Source organism: Corapipo altera, unplaced genomic scaffold (genome assembly GCF_003945725.1).
Source record: "Corapipo altera isolate COAL_440 unplaced genomic scaffold, ASM394572v1 289, whole genome shotgun sequence".
In the NCBI taxonomy this organism is placed as follows: Eukaryota; Metazoa; Chordata; class Aves; order Passeriformes; family Pipridae; genus Corapipo; species Corapipo altera.
Window position 1 is genome coordinate 48746 of NW_020885101.1, and position 20813 is coordinate 69558.

At 62.6% G+C, this 20813-nt stretch overlaps 1 protein-coding gene across 2 annotated transcripts in view; it reads left to right on the top strand.

The window, feature by feature from the left end:
* The first annotated feature begins 1019 nt into the window (after positions 1 to 1019).
* LOC113960242 (dedicator of cytokinesis protein 2-like) overlaps positions 1020 to 20813 on the top strand; it is a 49543-nt gene continuing 29749 nt past the window's right edge. For both annotated transcript variants that reach the window (XM_027669708.1, XM_027669709.1), the window contains exons 1-27: positions 1020 to 1274; positions 2743 to 2826; positions 2944 to 2984; positions 3195 to 3250; positions 3352 to 3448; positions 3525 to 3673; positions 4148 to 4283; positions 4407 to 4561; positions 4879 to 4960; positions 5879 to 6014; positions 7012 to 7087; positions 7225 to 7304; positions 7556 to 7681; positions 7769 to 7893; positions 8628 to 8726; positions 9161 to 9233; positions 9550 to 9653; positions 11854 to 12043; positions 12995 to 13092; positions 13221 to 13310; positions 13840 to 13940; positions 14196 to 14330; positions 17488 to 17599; positions 18312 to 18382; positions 18782 to 18888; positions 19044 to 19171; positions 19626 to 19676. In XM_027669708.1, coding sequence (XP_027525509.1) covers positions 1232 to 1274; positions 2743 to 2826; positions 2944 to 2984; positions 3195 to 3250; positions 3352 to 3448; positions 3525 to 3673; positions 4148 to 4283; positions 4407 to 4561; positions 4879 to 4960; positions 5879 to 6014; positions 7012 to 7087; positions 7225 to 7304; positions 7556 to 7681; positions 7769 to 7893; positions 8628 to 8726; positions 9161 to 9233; positions 9550 to 9653; positions 11854 to 12043; positions 12995 to 13092; positions 13221 to 13310; positions 13840 to 13940; positions 14196 to 14330; positions 17488 to 17599; positions 18312 to 18382; positions 18782 to 18888; positions 19044 to 19171; positions 19626 to 19676 — 2745 coding nt within the window. In that variant the 5' untranslated portion in view covers positions 1020 to 1231. The remainder of the gene's footprint in view (positions 1275 to 2742; positions 2827 to 2943; positions 2985 to 3194; positions 3251 to 3351; positions 3449 to 3524; positions 3674 to 4147; positions 4284 to 4406; positions 4562 to 4878; positions 4961 to 5878; positions 6015 to 7011; positions 7088 to 7224; positions 7305 to 7555; positions 7682 to 7768; positions 7894 to 8627; positions 8727 to 9160; positions 9234 to 9549; positions 9654 to 11853; positions 12044 to 12994; positions 13093 to 13220; positions 13311 to 13839; positions 13941 to 14195; positions 14331 to 17487; positions 17600 to 18311; positions 18383 to 18781; positions 18889 to 19043; positions 19172 to 19625; positions 19677 to 20813) is intronic.

The following is a 20813-nucleotide window of genomic DNA, read 5'->3' on the forward strand; positions in this document are numbered from 1 at the left end:
AGCCGCCTGCGTTTCCCGCACTCCGAGAGCCCCGGCACCTCCGCGTGCCCGTGTCTGTACCGTGCCGTGCCCGTGTCTGTACCGTGCCGTGCCCGTGCCCGTGCCCGTGCCGTGGTTCTGTCCGTTTGTCCCCAGCGCCGGCAGGTCGGTGCGATGGTGGGTGTCTGGCTGCACACGCCGAGCTTTCCCATGAGGGACGGCGGCTGCCCCCGTAGCTCCTGCGGGTCCCACCCTCACATCTTGGCCCGGGCAGCGACACCGGAGCACCAGATTCTTTCACACCCGGCTCCAGTGGCTCCCAAATCCATTCGTGCCCCCAGTTCTTCCTTGGGCTGATGGTCAATGCAGGCGGACCAGAGCCAGCTTTGGGCCAGGGGTCTGTCCTGGGGCTGGGGGTGACCCGTGGGGTGGGTGAAACTGCAGCCAGGGGGACCCCAGAGCAGGCTCAGGGGGAATTGGGGACCTGCAAAGGGGGTGGGGGGCACAGGGAAGGAGCCTGATGCTGGTTCCACCGGGCCGATGGAGACGTGATTCCATCTGTGGGAGCAGCAGTGCAGTGGCGGCAGGATTCGGGGGGGGGCAGGGGGTCCCAGGGCAGTGTTGCCGTGCTGGGGGTAGGGCCTGGCCGAGCCCCCATCCCCGCGGAGCCACCGGTGCCAAACAGCCGGCTGCGGCCGCGGGAGGGAGGAAGTGGCGGCTGAGCCGTTGCTCCACACGCCGTCCTGGAGGCGCGGCGGTGGAGGGCTGGGCACCGCTGGACCTGGGGCACCGAGGGATGGGGACAAGCCAAACCCAGCCACGGTGGCAGAGGCTTTGTCCTGGCAGTGCCGGTTTGGAGCATCACGGCTGGCAGAGGCACGTGGCTCCTCATGCCATGGTGCGGCCAGAGCTGTGCTCGCTCCGAGCCCCCCACTCCAGCCCCGTGTCCTGCTGGCTGGGGGCTCCGGTGACGGTGCTCAGCCGAGGGGGTCACAGTGCTACCACATCACCCACGCCAGCAGCCCCAGTGACCCCCCAGCCCAAGCCCCTGGGGGGTGGCACATGGAGCACGGGGCGATGGGGTGGGACCCCCCACACCCGGCTGCGCAGTGAGGAAGCGGAGCTTTCACAAGCTGGGGGTACACGTGACACAGGGGGTGGGAGGAGGAACCAGCAGTGGCCCTGCAGCACACCCGTCCCCCGGCACAGCCCCGGTCCCCCTGCACAGCCCCAGTCCCCCGGCACGGTGGCCATGGCACCTTGGCTGCCCACCAAGGAGGAGAAGTATGGTGTGGGTGAGTGGGGGCTGCAGGCACTGGCCCTGTGGGAGTCCCTGCTCATCAGAGGGGTGCAGGGCAGGCTGAACAGGGTGCTCAGGGTGGGGTGACACTGACAATGCCCCCCCTGGCTGTGGTGGCCCTGTAGTGGTGGCAGGTGATGGTGGCTGGGCAGTGGCACCAGTGGTGCTGGCCCGGTGCCAGTGTGAGGTGATGTGGGGAGGGGGCCAGGTCCCAGGGGTGCTGGTGCTGGGTGGGCCGGTGGGTGCAGGAGTGAGCAGGGGGTGGGCAGGGGCTGCAGGGCTGGTGATGGGTGGCCCAGGGGATGGGGCTGAGCAGGGCAGGTGTGTCAGCAGGACCCACATGCCCAGAGACTGCAAGGCTGGTGCTGGTGGGGATGGGAAGCACTGGGGCACAACACTAGGGTGGGAGCTTGGCACAGGGTCCAGCCTTCCCCACCAGGCTGAGGGTCTAGTCTCAGTCCAGCTCCTGAGGCTCTGGAGGAGCCCTGACACACCCCAATAATTTGCCCCAGGTCCCAGCTGGGGCTTTGTTCCCACTTCAGTGTCTGATGGCAAAGCCCCAGGCTTCCCTGTTCCCTGCAGCACCTCCAGCGTGGGCTCCCTGTGCCCTGCACCAGCCCTGGGCACCCCTGTTTTGTGCAGCACCCTCAGCTTGTGCTGGCCCTGGCAGCTCTGTGCCTCTTCCCGTTTCTGTTGGGGGCTGTTTCCTGCACCTTCCCCTTGCAGTGCCAGCAGCACCAGAGCGAGGGTTGAGCCCTGCAGGGCCCTGGCAGCACCTGAGCAAGGGCTGAGCTGCTGCTGGTCCCAGCTGGGTCAGGGTCCTCGTGGGGAGGGCGGGGTGGAGGGAGGGATTGTGTGCAACGCCCGAGTGCAAGGGACTCTCCTTCAGTCTGGGAGCCAAGCCAGGGCTGCCTGCACCAGAGCTGTCTCTGTCCCCGGGGCCAGAAATAACGACAGGGACAACCGCAGCCCGTCTGGGGCAGGAAGCGGTTGGCCACCAGTGCGCTCCTGTCCTCACCACCTCCCTCCCTGACCACCAGCTCTGCTGTGCCCACACTGACCTGTCCCTGGGCCACCAGCCCCGGGCAGGGGCTCAGCTGGCACTTGCCTCCCCACATTGCTCAGGAGCAGGACCATCGGCACACAAGGTGTGGGTGGCAGGCAGGGGGGTCCCATGGGGGACCCCTGAGTGCTGGAGGAGGGGGCTGGAGGTTCATGTTGTGCCTGGCCCTATGTGGGCTGTGCCACAGCTCTCCTGGGGTGCGGGGCTGGGGTGCTCGGGGGTCTCAGGCTGTTTGTGGGGCTGGTGTTCTGCCCCATCTGTTGGGGCTGAGCAGTGCCTGTTGGGGTGCTCTGCCCCCCATGAGGGGCTGGCTGGGGCATGCGAGTGCACAGGGCCTGAGGGGCTGTGCTGGTGCCAGGGAGGGACCCCAACTCCCAGCCCCCGGCCCCTCTCCCTGCAGCCGTGTGGAACTTCCCGAGCACCAAGGAGCATCACCTCCCGCTGCAGATCGGGGAGACAGTGCACATCCTGCAGGCCTCTGAGGGTAAGAGGGACCCCCGGAGGTACCCCAGCGTGGGGGTTTCTGCACCCTCCCTTGGGCCCCTGGTGGGAGCCAGGACTCCCAGCCCGGCCGACAGGGTCCCCCTCCCTCCCCTCACAGGTTGGTACCGCGGGTACTCGCTCCGCAACAGGGCTGCCCAGGTAGGTGAGCGGGGGCAGGGGGAGCATGGCTGTGGCTCGCCCTGTCCCTACTGGGGGTCTGGGGAATAGGGGGACATGACTGGCATCTCACCCTGTCTGTGCTGGGGGGTTGAGAGACCACAGTGGGCACAGCTGGCTGGAGCCCCCAGCCGTGCCTTCCCTGAGGGATGTCTCCCAGCCCGAGGATGCCAACAGCTCTGGCTTCCCCAGGGCATCTTCCCGGCATCACTGATCCGGCTGAAGGGTGCCGTGGTGGAGCACCGGGGGTAGGTATGGGGCATGGGCAGGGGTGGTGGGCTCCATCCCCTGCCTGGCATGGGGTCCCCACAATGCCAGGGGGCTCCAGGGATCCCTGTGCCTTCCTTAGGGTGGAGGAGAGCGTGGTGCCCGCCGAGATGCCGATGGTGCAGGAGATCACCACCACGCTGCGGGAGTGGGCCACCATCTGGAAGCAGCTCTATGTGGTGCGGGCTGGGGGCCGGGGGACCGGGCGGGCCGTGGGGCAGTGGGGTGTGTGGTGACCCTGCAGTCCTGCTGCAGGCCGGGCAGATGGAGCGGTATGGGCAGGTGAAGAGGATGATGCAGGAGCTGATGGAGCAGCGCTCGCAGCTGCTCTCAGGGACACTGCCCAAGGATCAGCTTCTGCGACTGAGGAAGGAGGTGACCGGCAGGATAGACTATGGCAACAAGTGAGCATGGGACAGGGCACAGGGACCCCAAATCTGCCCTGGGCACAGGCTGCACGGTGCCCGGGTGCTCCCTCGGTGTCCCTGGCAGCCTGGCTGGTTGTTCCTCTGTCCCCATCATCCTGGCTGTGTGTCCCTGCAGCACCCTGTGTCCCTGCTGTCCTGCTGACTGTCTGTTCCTGTGTCCCCATAATCCCAGCTGGCTGTCCTTGTGTCCCCATCATCCTTGCTGGCTGTCCCATGGTGGCTGGGGACAGCGAGTGTGCCTGCAGGTGCACAAGCCACCTGACCAAGGGCTATGGCTGATGAACCGTGGCTGGGGCAGGAGTGTCCCTGCTGCTGCCTGGCTCCTGTCCCCTTACTCAGTTGGGTCTGTCCTGCCCCCTCAGACCCCGTGTGAGGGCAGGTGGGTCCTGGTGGGACACATGGACCTGTGTCCCCCCAGGGTCCTGCCTCACCCCATCCTGGCCTTGGCAGGATCCTTGCACTGGACCTGGTGGTGCGGGATGAGGATGAGAACATCCTGGACCCCGACAGGACCAGCGTCATCAGCCTCTTCCAGGCTCACAGGAGAGCAGCGCAGACCCTCACCCAGCGCATCCAGGAGGAGATGGTGAGGCCGGCACTGGCCCCACACCTGCCGTGCCCAGACCCTGATGTCCCCCGTGCCAGGGGCTGTGCCAGCTGCTCAGCCATGGGTCCAAGCCATGGGTCTGAGCTGCCTCGTGCTCCCCAGAGCCCGCAGCCAAGAGCACCAGGCCACAGCACCCACGGGGCAGCTTCGCCCTCCCACAGCCTCTACCTGTGCGTCCGCAACTTCGTCTGCCACATTGGGGAGGAGGCGCAGCTCTTCATGGCACTGTATGACCCCAGCGAGCAGCGCATCATCAGGTGGGGTCCCGGGGTGCAGGACAAACCCCTGCCCCCTCTGTGCCAGGTGCCAGTCCCACTGCTCCCTGTGATGTCCCCCGCTTTGTGCCACGTTGCCTGCTGGTGCCCACTGGAGCAGCCTGGCTCTACGTGAGGCAGTGGTGAGGTGACTGGTGGGCAGCAGCCCCCCACTGCTGGGGACAGCCAGGCTGGGCCAGTCCCTGTGCCGTGACTGGGGACACTGGTGGGATGAGAGGTGTGTGGTGGGAGCTGGCAGGGGCTCTGCTGTCCCGGTGCCCACCTCACTGCCAGCTCCTCCCCCCTCACCTGCCCCACAGCGAGAACTACGTGATCCGCTGGGCCAGCACTGGGGTCCCCCAGGACATTGAGCTGCTCAACAACCTCAAGGTCGTGTTCACGGTGAGTACAGACCCCCGGGGAGCTGCACTGCTGCTCCCCACCTCCCCCTCCTGCAGAGCTGCCTCCACCCGCAGCGTTTCAGGGCCCCCAGCAGCAGGCACGTTCCTCCCGTGTCCCATGAGTGGCTGAACCCCCACCACTCCCCCTGCTCGAACAGCCCCAGCCCCTGCACAGACCCCAGGCCTGGCACCGGGACTCAGGTCCCCTCAGGGTCCCCTCCCGGTGCGGGTGCTGGAGTTCCCAGGGTGCCCTATCCCTGTCCCTCGCCGTACGGCACCCGCTGACTCAGCGCTTCGGCTGCAGCGCTGCGCTGACCCCCGGGACTGAGCGGAGCCATCGATATGCAAAGGAGCCGGGAAAATCGGTGCTAATGAGCAGCATCAGCATTTCGGCTCTGCTCCCATCCCCCGGCGCTCGTCCACCTCCAACTCCTGCTCTGCTCGCTGCTGGTGTCCCCGTTTGTCCCTGCGCTCTCTGGCATGTCCCTGTCCCTTTCCTCAGCACAAGTTCTGCCACAGGGCAGCACTCTCAGGACCCAACCCTCCCCGGGTGCCCGGAGCTGGGGTGCAAGGCCACCCCACCATCCCCACACCGTGCCAGGTTGCCCCCCTCTCACTAGGCTGCCTCACCCAGGGTGCCCTGTGGGGCCATCGTTCTCCACCAGCCCTGGCATCAGGGCTTTGGGGCTCCTGGGGTGTACAAAAGCCCCCGGGACAGTGGGGCCAAGTGCCTGCCAGCCAAGCCGCTCCATGGGGCAGAGTGCAGGGGGACATCCCGGGGCACTGGGAGCAGGGACCTGCAGTGGTTTTCTGCCCACTGGTTCACCCTGCGCAGCCCTGGGCACCCCACGATCAGCTGGCGCTGGTACCGGCACGTCCCCAGCGGTGCTGCCAGGGTCACACAGCCCCTGTCCCCCAGGACCTGGGCAGCACGGACCTGAAGCGGGAGCGGCTGTTCCTGGTGTGCCAGATCATCCGGGTGGGACGGATGGACCTGCGGGACACCCACAGCCGCAAGCTCAGCACGGGCCTGCGCCGGCCCTTCGGCATCTCAGGTAGGGGGGATGGTCCATGGAGACCTCCAGGGCCACCTGTGACACCACCCCAGCCACCCCCCTTGGCCACCAGGCTCCGCAATGCACCTGGGCTCCTGCTGTCCCTGCACACAGACCCCAACCCCGGGCTGCTCCCGCTGTCCCTGCACACAGACCCCAACCCCGGGCTGCTCCCGCTGTCCCTGCACACAGACCCCAACCCACTGTGTGCCCAGAGTAGCCCTGCGGAGCCTCCCTGCCTCCACCTCCCCCCATGATCCTGCTCTGGGCATCGGTCCCTGTGGATCATCGCTGGGAGATGTCTCCTGGCTCAGGGCATGCCAGAACCACAGTCAGGGACATCACCAGGGGAATTATGGACATGGCAGTGGGTACCACCACCCCAGGCAGAGGGACCATCCTGGTGTCCTGTCCTGCCCCAGTTCTCATCCATGGGCAATGGAGAGGCTCTGGATATGGCTTGTTTTGGCCAAAATCTGTCCCAGAGCTCTGAGGTCACCTGCAGTTACTGGTTGGTGGCCATGCCATCCCCAGAGGCCACAGAGGGGACACTGGACTCTGGTGTGAGACCCTGGTTCTGACTCTGCCCTGTGCCGGAGGTGATGCTGGTGTTGCTCAGACCCCCAGAGCATTTCCCATGGGTGAGCTGTGCCAGGGTGGTAGGTCCCAGCTGGGGGTGCAGGTCCCAGCTGGGTTGACAGGTCCCAGCCATGTCATCAGCACATGTCCCTCATGGAGCCAGGTGGACTTTTCCCTGCCCAGAACCCATACAGCTTGATGGGTGCCAGAGGGGTCTCAGTGGGGCAGGAGGAGCTCCCTGTAGGGCACAGCAGGGACACTGTCAGGGGCACAGGTGATGCCGTGGCTGCAAGACAGGACAAAGCTCTCCTTGGTGCTGGCCCTGGGAGGGTTTGGCATGGGAATGGGACCTGGCATCGGGCTGGGGGTGCTTGTGCCCCTGCAGCCACTCCTCAGTGCCATCTCTGTGTCACTGCAGTGATGGACATCACCGACATCACCAAGGGGACGTGTGACAGCGACGAGGACAAGCAGCACTTCATCCCTGTCCACCCGTGAGCCCCATGGTGGGGGGGAGTGGGCAGGGGGGCAGCACTCCAGGGCCTGGCTGGCACAGGACCCTAACTGCAAGGGGACAAGAGGTGTGAGGATCAAAGAGGAATGGTTTTTCCCGTAAATATGGCTTTTCCAGGGTGGCTGCTGACAGTGATTTTCTTCACAACATGATCCGGAAGGCAGTGGAGGGGAAGGACATCAACCACAAGGGACAAGGTAAGGAACCTGTGTCCCCAGTGTCTGCTGTGCCCACTGTGCACTGTGCTGGGGAGTGAAGTGAGACCCCTCCCCAGGCCATCCCCCTGGCCCTGCAGCTGCTGCTCGTGCTCAGGGACCCACCTGCCTGCCCGTGGGGCAGCCCTCAGGCCATTTCCTGCAGGGCTGGGGGCTCACTGCAGTTCCTGCCTGGCCCTGGGCCACCCTAGCTCTTGCTGTCACCCCTTGAAAAGCTGCTGTGGTCCCCACAGGGCTCTGGGTGTCCCTGAAGATGCTGTGGGGAGACCTGAGCCAGGTGCGGAAGGACCACCCTCACCTGGTGGATCGCTGCACGGTGGTGGCTCGCAAGCTGGGCTACCCGGAGGTCATCATGCCAGGCAAGTGGGGGGCTGAGGCACCACCCCGGGGATCCCTGGGGGTCCCAACGTGGGCTCAGGACCTGGCTGATGGGACTGTCCCCCCAGGTGACGTCAGGAATGACATCTACCTGACGCTGGTGCAGGGTGAGTTTGACAAGGGGAACAAGAAGACGCAGAAGAACGTGGAGGTGACTGTGTGTGTCTGCGACGAGGCGGGAAGTGTGGTGCAGGTATGGCAGATGTGGGCAGGCCCAGGACTGTCCCCTGTGTCACCCCACCTCGGGCAGAGCCAGCAGCTCCTGTAGCAAAACCAGCTGGAGGAGCCCCTGGAGCTGCTCAGAACAGAGATCTGGGAATAGAATGAAGATCTGCAAAAGTGCTGTGGAGGGATAGAGAGAAAATCATCCTCCCCTGGGGACAGCCAGAACCCTTGGCCGCCCCCAGTGCCCAGGCATGATGCTGCAGAGGCAAGAGGGGAAGAGCTGGGGGCTGGCAGAAGGGCAGGAGGCTCAGAGCCAGGTCATCCTGCCCTCCTTGCCTCTCCCCAGGTGTTCTCACATGAATTCTGACCTGGCCCCTGAGGAATGGGCTGGAATTGCTGTGGGCCTGGCTGGACTGGTCTGGGGGCACAGCACCCACCTCCATCTCCATCCCGATAGAGCCCTCCCCACACGGTGATGGAGGCCAAGCCCTGACACACCCAGGGGGTCACAGTCCCTTTGGAAGTGGCACTAGCCCTGGTGGAAGGGGATGGGGACACTGATACTTTTTGCTGCCCCTCCCGCCTGGCGGGGAAGGGACAGCTGGAAAGGCATTCCAATGCCAGCTGGGTTATGGTAAATGGGCACCTGCGCCAGGAGGCGTGGACAGGGGGTCTCGAGGGTGGTCCAGATTGGCAGGGGGTGGAAATCCTTCCTCCCTGCAAGCTTGTTTGGGCTGACCCCGAGGCGTCTCCTCCCGGCAGAACGCGATCCAGGCGGGCGCGGGGGACAGCCCGACCAGCCACTACCGCTCCGTCGTCTACTACCAGCAGCGGCACCAGCACTGGATGGAGACTCTGAAGGTCTGGGGAGCCCCAGGGGCTGGGGTCCGGGGTGGGATGAGCCTGCAGCCCCCCCAGGCTGTGGCCCTTGCTCCTCCTGCACCACAGAATCCCACTGCTGCAGTGTCCCTGTCCGGGCTGGCTTTTCGGAGGCAGTCCTTGGTCCCCATGTCAGGGAGAATGGAGATGCTGATGGTGTCATGGCACGACTCCTGGATGGAGACCCAGAGTGACCAGCAGTGCTGAGTGGGGAGTCCCGAGTATGGGCACGACCAGCCCTGCCCAGCCCCCAGTGCCCCCAGCTCAGCCTCACTGGTTTATTGGGAAGGATGTGGGGCTGGTTTGCAGCAGTGGACAATCCAGCACAGCCCTTGCCCGGGCACAGAGGGGGATTGCCTGGCTGCGGGCTCAGCCTGTGGCCCCCTGCCCTCAGCTGGGCATACATTCCCCCTTAGATCGCTGTTCCCATCGAGGATGTCCACAGGACTCACCTGAGGTTCACCTTCCGCCATCGCTCCTCCAGTGACTGTGAGTGTCCCCTGCTCTAGGCCTTCCTCCATGGACATTCCCAGAGGGGCTGCAGTGGGGGTGGGCTGGGACAGGAGGGTCCCATGGGCCGTCCTTGCCTCGTACCATGGGGGGTACATCGTGGGTCCTCCAAAATTCACGCAGGTGACAGAAGCCATCACCTAGCCCTGCCTGCCCCAGCCCTGCCTGCCCCCTCCCCGGGTGTCTCTGGCTGCCAGGAGGGCAGGACCCCCCTCAGCACTGCCTTTCCCTACCCGGGGTGTGTCCCTGGTCCCCTCTGACCCCCCCTCAGCTCCCCCCTGTTTGTCCCCCCCAGCCAAGGACCGGAGTGAGCGGATTTTCTCCATGGCCTTTGTGAGGCTGATGCGCCCCGACGGCACCACCCTGCGGGATGGGGAGCACGACCTGGTGCTCTACAAGGTACGGGGGGCCACAGAGCCCCTGCAGCGGGGGGGCTGCGGGACAGCAGCGCTCCTGGGGCCAGGGTCCCCATCCCTGCCCCTGCCCACACCGCCGTGACGGTGGCACACATCCAAAGTCCCCGAGGGTTTCCAGTGCCCCCCTCCCTTCCTCCCTCCTCGTCCTCACTGTCCTTGGCGGCAGGGGCTCCCTGCACGCCGTGTCTCCAATCCCTGTGCTGCTCCCTTGGAATGACAAGTTTTGTTTGGGAAAAGGTGATTTAAATGTTTGTGACGGGGAGGCAACGTCCCGTGGTGTGGCTGTGCTTCACCTGATTTCACCAGCCCTGGCACTGCACTCGTTTGCTCCGAGAGAGCAGAGGGAGGGCGTGGGGAGGGAAAGGCACTGTTTATTTGGGAAAAACGCAATTGGCTCCGATGTGAAGGGACCCAGAAGGCGCTGCCCCCCCTCCTGGTGTCCCCTCCCTGGACTGGGGCCGGCTGTGTCCAGGGGAGTGGGAGGCATAAGCCAGGCCCTGCTGCCCGGAGGAGCTCAGGGCTCTTACCCCACATGCCGGCACTGCTTTGGGGTCTCTCTCCAACCATGGGGCTCCAATGTCCCCGGGGGATAACCTGACCCCCCCACCCCTGGGCTGCTGCACTGGAGTCCTCCCTGATTTTGACAACGTGACCATGTTTTCTCCAGGCAGAGCCATGTCCCTTCCCAGGTCCTGCATCTCTTTGGGATGAACTGATCTCCTTCCACCTGCTGCGGCAGCTGGGGACAGGGACAGACCATGCTGTTCCTCCCCAAGGCTCCTGCACATTTGAAATCGTTATTGTGTCCCTCCTCCCAGCTTTTTTTTTGGGCAAAAGACCCAAATTCTTTAACCGCTGCTGTGGCCTGCAGCACTGGCTCTGGTCCCTGGCTCTCCAGGGACTGTCCCCTCTGCAGCAGAGCACTGGGCACCTTCAGGACCTGCCAGTGCTGGCTGTGGCAGGAAGATCAAACCCTGCACACCCCTCTCCTGGGAGACCAAGCCCCCCCCTTCCCCCCTGGATCCCTGTTCCCCTCGGAGGGCTGTGGCTGCCCTCCCTGAACCACCACATCCTGCCCCACTCCATACTCTCCCCAGCTGGCTCCAGCTCTTCCCAGAAGACACTGGGGCTGGATTCTGGGAGTCAGAAGCTATTTCATCTTTTTATCTCTGTTTGCCAGAGGAATGTGAGTGACAGGCTTTTAGCTGGGCTTTTAGCTGCTCAGACCTCTTGATCTCTGGCTGGTCTGAACTCCAGCCAGTTTTCCTGCGCGGGCTCAGCCCTGGAAGGAACGCTGGCTCCTGTGGGTGTGCTGGAGGGGGAAAACCAACAGCAAACAGCTCTTTCACCTTCATCTGACCTTCAGCAGGAGGGGTTTCACCCTGTGAGGCAGCAGGCAGGGGAGCATGGATGTTCTGCTGCCATGTGTGAGCTGCAGCCCATCACTGCACGCCTGGCCAGCTCTGGGCATCCCCCACGTCCCAGGGTGGCCAAAGAGCAGGGAAGGGTCATTCAGAGTCACCCCAGTTTGTTCTTCTGGACATAACATCAATTACATTTTCAGCTTAGAGTAGGAGACTCAGAAACAGGCTGGTTTGTGGCTGTGAAGGCCCCAAAGTGCTCATGCAGGTGGGAGACATTGGACTGGTGATGGTGATACCATGAGACTTGCTGTGCCAGATGCCTGGGTCGTGTCCTGGTCCGTGTCAGTGTCCTGATCCGTGTCGATGTCCTGATCTGTGTCAGTGTCCTGATCTGTGTTGGTGTCCTGATTTGTGTCGATGTTCTGATCTGTGTCAGTGTCCTGATCTGTGTTAGTGTCCTGCTCCATGCTGGTTTCCCACCCTGTGGCAGTGTCCTGCTGTGTGTCCATCCCCAAAACAGTGCTCAGGTGTGTTTCATTCCCAGATTCAGACTCCTCTGCGTCACCAGCCTCCCCCCACACTTCTGCTGCCTGTTCTCGTGTCCTCCTGCGTGGCACGGGCTGGGATTTGGTATCTCTCCAAGCCAATTCTCCCAACTGAGCAGGGTCCCCACAGAACCCCTTAGGGAGCAGCTTTGTGGGATGCTCTGTTGAAATCAATGTTGGGGAGCCAGTTACTCCCAGGAGCTGTCATTACCCCCCATGGATTAGGAAGCTCCCGGGCTGTGCTCCCCAGGGTGACGTCTCCTGTGCCTCGCAGGGTGACAGCAGGAAGCTGGAGGATGCCAGCGCGTACCTGTCCCTGCCCTCCGAGCGGAACCTGTCGGAGTCGAAGCTCCTCTCTGGCTCCTCCTTCCGTGTGAGCGGGGCCGCGTCGGGCTTAACCGTGTCAGCCCGGGACAGCTTCCAAATCTCCACACTCGTCTGCTCCACGAAGCTGACCCAGAATGGTGAGTCCTGGCTCCCCGTGGTGGGGGTGGCAGGGCTGTGCCCCCTCCCAGGTGGTGTTCCCACCCACTGGACCATACTTCTCCCAGCATTTGGCTCTCCAGTGTCCGTTGCACCAACACAGTGTGCTGAAAACACCAAAAACACTGTGAGAGTGGGAACAGTGAGCACAGTTACTGTTTGGATACAGTCAGAATGGCCAAGGTTGTTTCCAAGGGGAGAGGAGCAGCAGTGAGCAGAATTCCCATTTGAATATCACTGTTGGAGCCTTCATGACCTTCCTTTGAAATTGATGTGGGAATTGGGGCTCAATGGCTTAAACCCCATTTCTGGGTTAGCCTGGGGGAGTTTCCAGACCAGGGCTGCTCTGCACAGGTCAGGGCAGCCAAGAGTGTTTGTGCCCCCTTGGCACAGACATCTCCCCTTGGCAGAGACTCATGCCCCCTTGCTCAGGGCAAGGGTCCGTGCAAATGCTGGGGTCCAGTCCTTCCTGCTGCGAGGCTGGAGGATGGGAATGGCCCATCCCACTCAGGGTGAAGTGCAGTGACACAACGAACGGCCTGGGTGTGGGGGACTCGAGGCACAGAGCACACGGTGACACGTGCCTGCGGGGTCGGGGTCACCGCGGGTCAGCGCAGGGGGCTCGAGGCCAAGGTGGCTCCATTAATTCCCTTCCTGCAGCACAATTTCAGCTCCCACGGCCACGACCTACTTAGCTGAGTTTATGCTTTTATGGCTCTGGCATCGGGAGCTTTCTGCGCTGAGCAGTGGTTGTAGGGGGAGACTGGGAGGTTCCAGCTGCTCCTGGCAGGATTATGGCTGCCCTGGGGAGCGAGGGTGGGACAGGGAGCCAGGGGTCACTGAGGTTGGGATCTGTTAGTGAAGGTGGGATGAGGAGCCAGGGGTCAGTAACACTGGGGTCTGTCAGTGACTGTCCCTTTCCTCCTGCCCAGTGAACCTGCTGGGGCTGCTGAAGTGGCGCTCCAAGCCCAGCCTGCTCCGCGGGAACCTCCAGAAGCTGATGAACGTGGATGGAGGGGAGGTCATCAAGGTACAGCCAGGACCTGCCCCCCACCTCCTTTCCTGCTCCTGCACCCACAGCCTCCCCACGCCCAGAGCTGGGTCCGGTGCCATGCTGGGGGCAGCGCTCAAGCCCTCACGGCCCTCTTGTCCCCCCAGTTCCTCCAGGACACACTGGATGCCCTGTTCTCCATCATGATGGAGCACTCGGACACAGATGTCTATGACACACTTGTCTTTGATGCCCTGGTGAGTCCCACGGTGCAGAATGTGGGTCTGAGCCCCCGCCAGTGCAGGGGGTGGGACTGGAGCAATGGGGCTCACTGGTCCGACCAGACCAACTGTGCTCTGAGCTGTACAGTGCCTCGGGTTGTTGTCCCACCAACCTGGCACGGGGCAGGGCAGTGGCTGTGGAGGACATTGTCCCTCCGGGGGACAATCCCAGCAGGATTCGAGGGCATTTCTCCTACACCAAGACAAGAATGACCCTGGTGAGGGGACCAGGGAAGGGTGGGGGTCAGGGTGGCTGTTGTGGGACACCCGAGGTTGGTGGTGCTGCAAGGTCTGGCCATGGAGAATCCTTGTGGCCACCTGGGCTTGGGCCCCATGGTGGGCTTTCCACCTCGGGGGTCTGTCTATCCTAACAGGCTGGGCAGGCGTGCAGGGGACTCTGGTGGCCCGAGCAGCTCCCACGAGGGGTCGATGCCACTTTGGCACCCGGCTGTCTCCAGGCATCCCACTGCCCATGCCCAGCTGTGCCTCTGCTGGCTGCCCCCAGGTTTTCATCGTGGGGCTGGTGGCTGACAGGAAGTTCCAGCACTTCAACACAGTCCTGGAGGCCTATATCTGCCAGCACTTCAGTGCCACGCTCGCCTACAAGTGCGTTCCTGGGGGCTATGGCACAGGGAGGGATGGGTTGGGACAGCTGGAATGGGGAGGGGGAAAGGGCTGGGACAGCTGGAATTGGGGGTGGGTGGGCAGGGCTTGGACAGCTGGCATGGGGAGGGATGGGACTGAGACAGTGGGTACAGGGAGGGATGGTGCTGGAATGCTGGAAGCACCAGTGGGAGCTGAGCCACTGCTCAGCCAAGGCCATGAAAGCTGCTGGTCCCTGGCACACACCCCATCCTGCAGGAAGCTGCTCTCGGTGCTGACTCAGTACGTGGAGCAGGCAGGGCAGGGACAGCCCTGTGAGCCCCTCCCGCGCACCTTCAAGGCCTTGGAGTACATCTTCAAGTTCATCGTCCGCTCCCGGCACCTCTTTGCCCAGTAAGTGCTGGCAATGGCTCCCAGTGCTCCCAGTGCCGTGCCCCACCGGAGCCTGGTCCCTGGCCATGGGGTCTGCGGGAGGGAGGGAAGGAAGGGGGTCCCTGTGCTGCAGGAACGGTGTCAGTGCTGTCAGTCCCAGGGTTGTGGCACTGGCACCTCAACCCACCTGGTGCTGCTGCTGTGGGACCCGGGGTGGCAGCCACTGCTTCCAGCACACTGCTGCCATGCTGCCATGTCGGCTGGTCCCCAGCCATGCTTCTCTATCACTGTGAATCCTCTCCCTGAAGATTCTGGCCATTTTTAGCTCCATCCCATCCTCTGGCTGCTTCTGGAGTGTTGGTGGTCTGGTGTGGGGGTGGGCAGTGCCATCCATCTCAGGGCAGGAGAGATCAATCCACTCACTGGGAATCTCAAATGCCCTGTGTGCCCTGCAGTGACTCTCGGGGGGTTTCCAATGAGCTCTTGAAATCCTCCCACGATGGAGATAGCAAAATGTCCCGGGCAGCCTGTGTCCCTGAACAGCCAGCACTGCACTGGCAAGGTTAGTGGGATGTGTCCCTGCCCATGGCAGGAGGCTAAAACTGGATGGTTTGTGAAGCCCTTTCCAACCCAAACCCTCCTGTGATGAGCAGTGCAAGGGGCTGGGAGCCTCAATGGCTCCCTGTTCCTGCTCAGGACAAAGTCAAAGCCCCCCTCCCCTGGCACCTCCAGAGTCTGCGTAGGACCTGGTTTCACTTGTTGCCTGTGGGCACAGGGGTCACATCGCAGTCTGCATGATGGGACAAACAACCCTCCTCTGGGCGGGCGTGGGAGAGGAGGAAAACAGAACATGACCATCAGTGTTACCAGAAAAAGCCAGTGACGTTCCTCTTTCGTTCCACGTAGATGACACTGAAAGCCGAAGTGTCCCGAGGGAACAACAGGCAGTGCGGGGCCCCCCCACACACGGGGAGGGCCCCCCACCCATGGTGGGCATGGGCTGGTACCCAGAGCAGCAGGATCACCCCACGTGCAGGGGCCACAGTTGGCAGGCTGCTGTGTTCAGGGGAGCAGGGGCTCTGTGTCCTCTGCCCCAAACCCGGGATGTGTCGGGGTCCCCGATGGTGCTCTGAACCCCACTGGCAGTGAGGAGATGTGTGGGGTCCCCGATGGTGCCCTGAACCCCACTGGCAGTGAGGAGCTGTGTTGGGACCCTGGCACCCCAGGAACCCTCATGCCTCACTTTACCTCACTCTGTCCTCGCCGTGTGAGCTGCCTTGAGCCCTGCCTGTCCGCTCCACCTCCCCTGCCTGCCCTTCCCAGGGCACCATCCATGGCTCCAGGGCTCCAGGGTGCTCCAGCATCACACCCAGCACCTGCCTTTCCCTTGTGTATGAGGACACAGAGCAGATTCCTGGCTTACCGAGCTCCTGGCATAGGAAATTAATTACACGGCGCATTTGCAAACAGCCCCGTGAATGAGTTTGCCTGGAACAGAAACATCCCTGAGGACATTTAGCCATTTTATTCAGTTTTCCTTTATCTCAGCAATCTCAACACGCAATAACACGGGGTCCTCAGATCCTCTAAGTGCTCTGAACGTGCTGCAATTTGTACAGTCTGTAATCGACAGGAACTGGGTTGTAATTGGAGTCAGTCTCTGCAGATTGCCGGGTCTGGGATTGTGTGTGCTGCCACTAGAGCTGGACGAGCAGCGCCCACAGCTCCTGCGAGGAGTCCAGGGTGCTGTGAGGACGATCAAGGGCCCCATCCTCCACCTTGGGACACTCCATGTCCCCTCAGGTCCCCCCCGCACCCGTGTGGAGGGAGCTGTGGGCAGTGGGGTGGGTGATGGCTCTGTTGTGACATGGTCTCCCACTTGCTGCTTCCTCCCTGCTGGTTCCTCCGGCTGCTTCTGCTTTTGGGCCACCACTGAGGGCAGCAAAGCTTTTCCTGCACAGTACTTGCCGTCCCTGCAGGGCTCACCCTGCTCTGCTGTCAGCAGGGTGAGCTGGTGTCACCCCTCCACAGCCACCTGCAGCTCATGGTCCCCTCACCCGGCCTCGCACAGCCCCTGGTTCCTGCAGCCAGACCCCACCTCCAGCAGCACTCGTGGGCTCTGCCAGCCCCACTCATGGGCTCTACCAGTCCCTCTCCTGTCCCCCAGTGCCCCTGGAAGGACTGACCCCTTGCCCTAGCTCCCAGCAGTCACTGGTGCAGCCAGGGACCCCACAGCTGCTGAGTATCCCCCCGGGCCTCTCCCAGGGGGACATTGCTGGGGTCTCCAAAGGTCATCCAACTGCTGTGCTCTCACTGTGACCTGGGCTGCGGGAGTTCCTGGGCAGGACACTCCTTCCCAGGAACCAGGATATCCCTTCCCAGGAACCTCCCTGACCCTTCCTAAGTGAATCGTGGTCAGCGTGGATTTGTTGCAGTCCATGCGGATTTTGAGGCCAGACTGGACAGGGCTTGGACCAACCTAGCCTGGTGGAAGGTGTCCCTGCCCATGCCAGGGGGTGGGACTGGATGGGTTTTGAGGTCCCTTCCAACCCAAACTATTCCATGATTCCAGGATTTCCTTACCTAGCTGGTGGCTGGATAATTACTCCTACCACGTAGCTGACTGTGCTTGGTGTCAGTGATGGGGGAATTACCTCAAACACAGCCTGTTGCAGTGATTTAATTCCTATGATCACACCTCTGCTTTGCAGCTCGGCAGTTTTCCTGCAGTTTCGCACATTCCACAGCTGAATTCCCCCCATTTGGTTTGCTCTGGTCCTGCAGGTCTGGAGGGCGGGGGGGAGGGCTCAGGAGGCTCCTGCTCAAGTGGGACAGTGCCAACCTTCTCCAAGAGGGATTTGGGGTGTGAAATCACAGAAATTAGGCTTGTCAAAAAAATAAAGTGTTCATGTGAGTGGGTCTGAGGCTGTACTGGGGCAGTGGCTGTGCCAGTACTGGCCACCAGGGCTGTGGCTGTGCCGGGGCAGTGACAGTGCCAACACAGTGGCTGTGCCAGGGCTCACCACTAGATCCAGCCATGGCAAATGTTCATGGAAGAGTGTCATTAACTGGGATGGCAGGTGACTCCCGAGTAGAGGTAGGTGGTGCTGGGGAAGGCGTGGGGATGGTGGCAGAGGGTGGCAGTGCAGTGACAGCACAGTGACTCTGGCCATTGCAGGCTCTACGGGGGGAAGGAGACGGCTCAGTTCCAGCGCTCCTTCCAGCGCTTCTTCCTTGCCCTGAACCAGCTGATGGAGTCCCCACTGGAGGGTCCCACACTGCTCTCCCAGGTACAGTGTTGGGAGGTGCTGGGAGGGCTCAGCTCTGCTGTGTGGTGGGATGGAGGGTGCCCGGGCCAGGTGCTGTCTGTGCCCGTGCTGGGGTGACACTGGCTGTGCCCATGTCAGGGTGACACTGGCTCGGAAGGGGGTCTGGGGAGGACTCCTGGGGTTTATCCCCACCCCAGAGCTGGTCTGGCCCTGTTCCCTGCAGCCAGGACGAGGCTGGCACATGGGGCTGGAGGGAGCAGAGCCGGTGTGGGCGATGGGTCAGGGATGCTGTGACAGTGGCAATGGGACCACACTCTGCACCCGTGGTCTCCCAGCTGGAGAGAGGCTCTGCAGGGTGGGGACCCCATCTGCAGATGGGGACATGTGGTGGCCCTGGGACAGCTCCTGTGCCTAACTATGTCATGACATTCTTGGATATTCCCATATAAACTGATCTAACTGGAAAAAAAAGGAGTTTGAAGGCCAACAGGACAGTCATCCCCATGGAGCGGAGGGGCTCCTTATCCCCTCTCCTGTCTGAACACGGATCGATACTCCGATCTTGTAGAATCACAGAATCAGGGAATGGTTTGGGTTGGAAGGGACTTTAAGACTGTTTTGTTCCACCCCTGCCTGAACCTCTGTGGCTGCAGGGGAAGTGGGGCCGTGGGTGCCCTGCCCGTGTCTCTCTCGGTGCTGGGTCAGGGCCGGCAGCTCTCCGGTCTCTCTGCAGGGAGCAGCCCTCAAGTACCTGCCCTCCATTCTCGAGGACGTGTTTGGGATCTTTGACTCCTCTGCACTGGGGTAGGGTCCCTGTCCCTGTCCTGTCCCCCCCCGTTCCCAGCCCTGTGTCATGCTCAGCACCTGCCACAGCCACCTCTGCCCCTGTGTCCGACCCAGAGCTGAATGAGGGCAAGTGGAGGGCTCTGGGTCTCCTGATGCCCTTCCCAGTGCATCCCAAAAATGGGAGGGGTTTGCTCAGTTTTAGCAGCTGCCTGTGCTGGGGCAGGGGCTGAGCCCCAGCTGGGTGTGTTTTGGGAATTAAGGTGGGGTTTGTATGCTGGGTGCCTGCACTGTCTGTGGCTGCCCTCTGGGATCATCCTGCCCCACATGGCTGTGCCCCATGGAGGGGGTCCCCCCGCCCAGCAGCCCCATCCTGAGCAGAACCTGGGGGTCCGGGGTTAACCACTCTCCCAATGGCAGGGCCGTGCTGCGGGACTTCGTGGGGAACCTGCCACCCCAGCGCCTGCTGAAGCAGAAGTTGCAGTCCCTGACCCACATCGCCAGCAGCAGAGTCTTCCAGTCCCACGGTGAGAGGGGGAAGCCCTTGCTGAGCTCATCTGGGGGCTGTGGCACACAATGGGGACAATTCCCTGCACAGGGACACCTCCTCTGGCCCATGCCTGTGGTGTCTCCACAGAGGGGGGGCAATTGCCTCATCTTTTTGCCCCCCTCTCCCCCTCAGAGTGCCGGGAACTGGTGCTGCAGGCGGCCCTGCCCATCCTGCAGGAGCTGATCCAGGCAGGTGAGGAGGAGGACGCCTGCATCGAGCTGCTCAGCAGCATCCTGGAGGTGCTGTACCAGGCCCAGAAGGTAACTCAGGAATTATCTGACCAAATCCCTCTGAGTGGGGTTAAGCACAAATTCCTGGCCACGATATAGTCGGAGCTGACCGTAGTCATACAGGGGACTGTGGGTGCTGCCATCCTAGCAGGAACCTGCCCAGGATGGGGCAAAAACCTGCTGTCTTCCACCTCAGCGAGTCTCTAGTGGGTTCCCCTCCATTCCCATGAGTCAGGAAGGGGCTTCCAAGCTCAGTGACTGCACTGACCTGAGGGTGGGGGGACATTGCTGGTGGGGGAACCTCTGCAGAGGTAGGAGGAAGGCAAGGGCAGGGGGGAAGGTGAGGCCAGGGAGGAGGTGAGGGCAGGGAGGAAGAAGATGTGGGTGCCTGCCCACCCAAATGTGGCCCATCCAGGGTGGGCTGGGGGGGCCGGGGCCATCCCCACAGGGTCTCAGTCCGGCCCTTGGGGCGCTGTGATTGCAGAGCGCAGAGGAGCTGCGAGCACGGGACAAGGACCGCGGGGACGTGGAGCTGGTGAGTGTCCCTCCAGCAGCCTCGGCATGTGGTGGATGGCAGGAAGGGTCCACGTGACCCTGAGCCTTTGGGAAGGGCTTGTCTGCATCTGACTGTGGTGACAAACCCTGCGTGGTCACCTGAGTCCCCCCGGGTGGGGAATGTCTCTGCATGCCCGGATTTTGGCAGCTGTCCCCCTCTCCCTGTGCTTCCTGGGGCTACCGTCCATCCCTACCTTCCTGCAGCCACATCGGCCGTGTCCCTGCCCCTGGTGAGCCCATCATTGTCCCTGCCTGCCAGCCCAACCCTCCTACAGCCGCGTCGGGTGATGGGACATCGTGTGGCTACTTCTGGCAGTGCCATTCCCAGCACTTTGGGAACATGCAGGGCTCAGTGCTTCCAGGACCCTTCCTCTGTTCCTGTCCTTCCCGACTGCTCTGTGCTCTGGAGTCCCTTTCAGGGATCCCTGGGAGATCACACAGATCTCACACCTGAAGCACAGTGACTGGTGTTGTGGGAACTGAGGTGAACATTAGCACCGTGTCCTGGGAGGGCGTGGTGGCTGTTTGATCCCCACGGCACCGGGAAGCCAAGGAGCAGGAGGGAAAGCTCAGAAATTGTGGTGAAATGTCTTGTTTTGGGCTTAACTTTCAAATCTAAAATAGCCTTTATGAAGAGGGTGGTGGGACTCTCTCGGGGAGGATTCTGCACTCGCTTCAATCCCATGAGAGCTGAGCCCACCTTTGCTCAGTGCCAATGCGACCATCCCTGTGACTCCCAGCTGTCCCCAACTGTTCCCACTGTCCCCAGCCAGGTGGCCACTTTGTCAGGAGGTGTATGGGGCTGAGCTGCACAGAGATCCCGAGTCCTGTGTTTACACCAGAGCACATTGCTGTGCTCTGACTCCGACCCCAGATCAGACCCCATTCCCATCTTGCTGCCCTGATGCCACCAGCCTTTGCATGGGGATCAAACGAGCTGTGCTGTGCCATACTGTGCCCCGCAGCTGGGATGTGCCCCGCAGCTGGGATGTGCCCCGCAGCTGGGATGTGCCCCACAGCTGGGATGTGCCCCACAACTGGGATGTGCCCTGCAGCTGGGATGTGCCCCGCAGCTGGGATGTGCCCCACAGCTGGGATGTGCCCCACAGCTGGGATG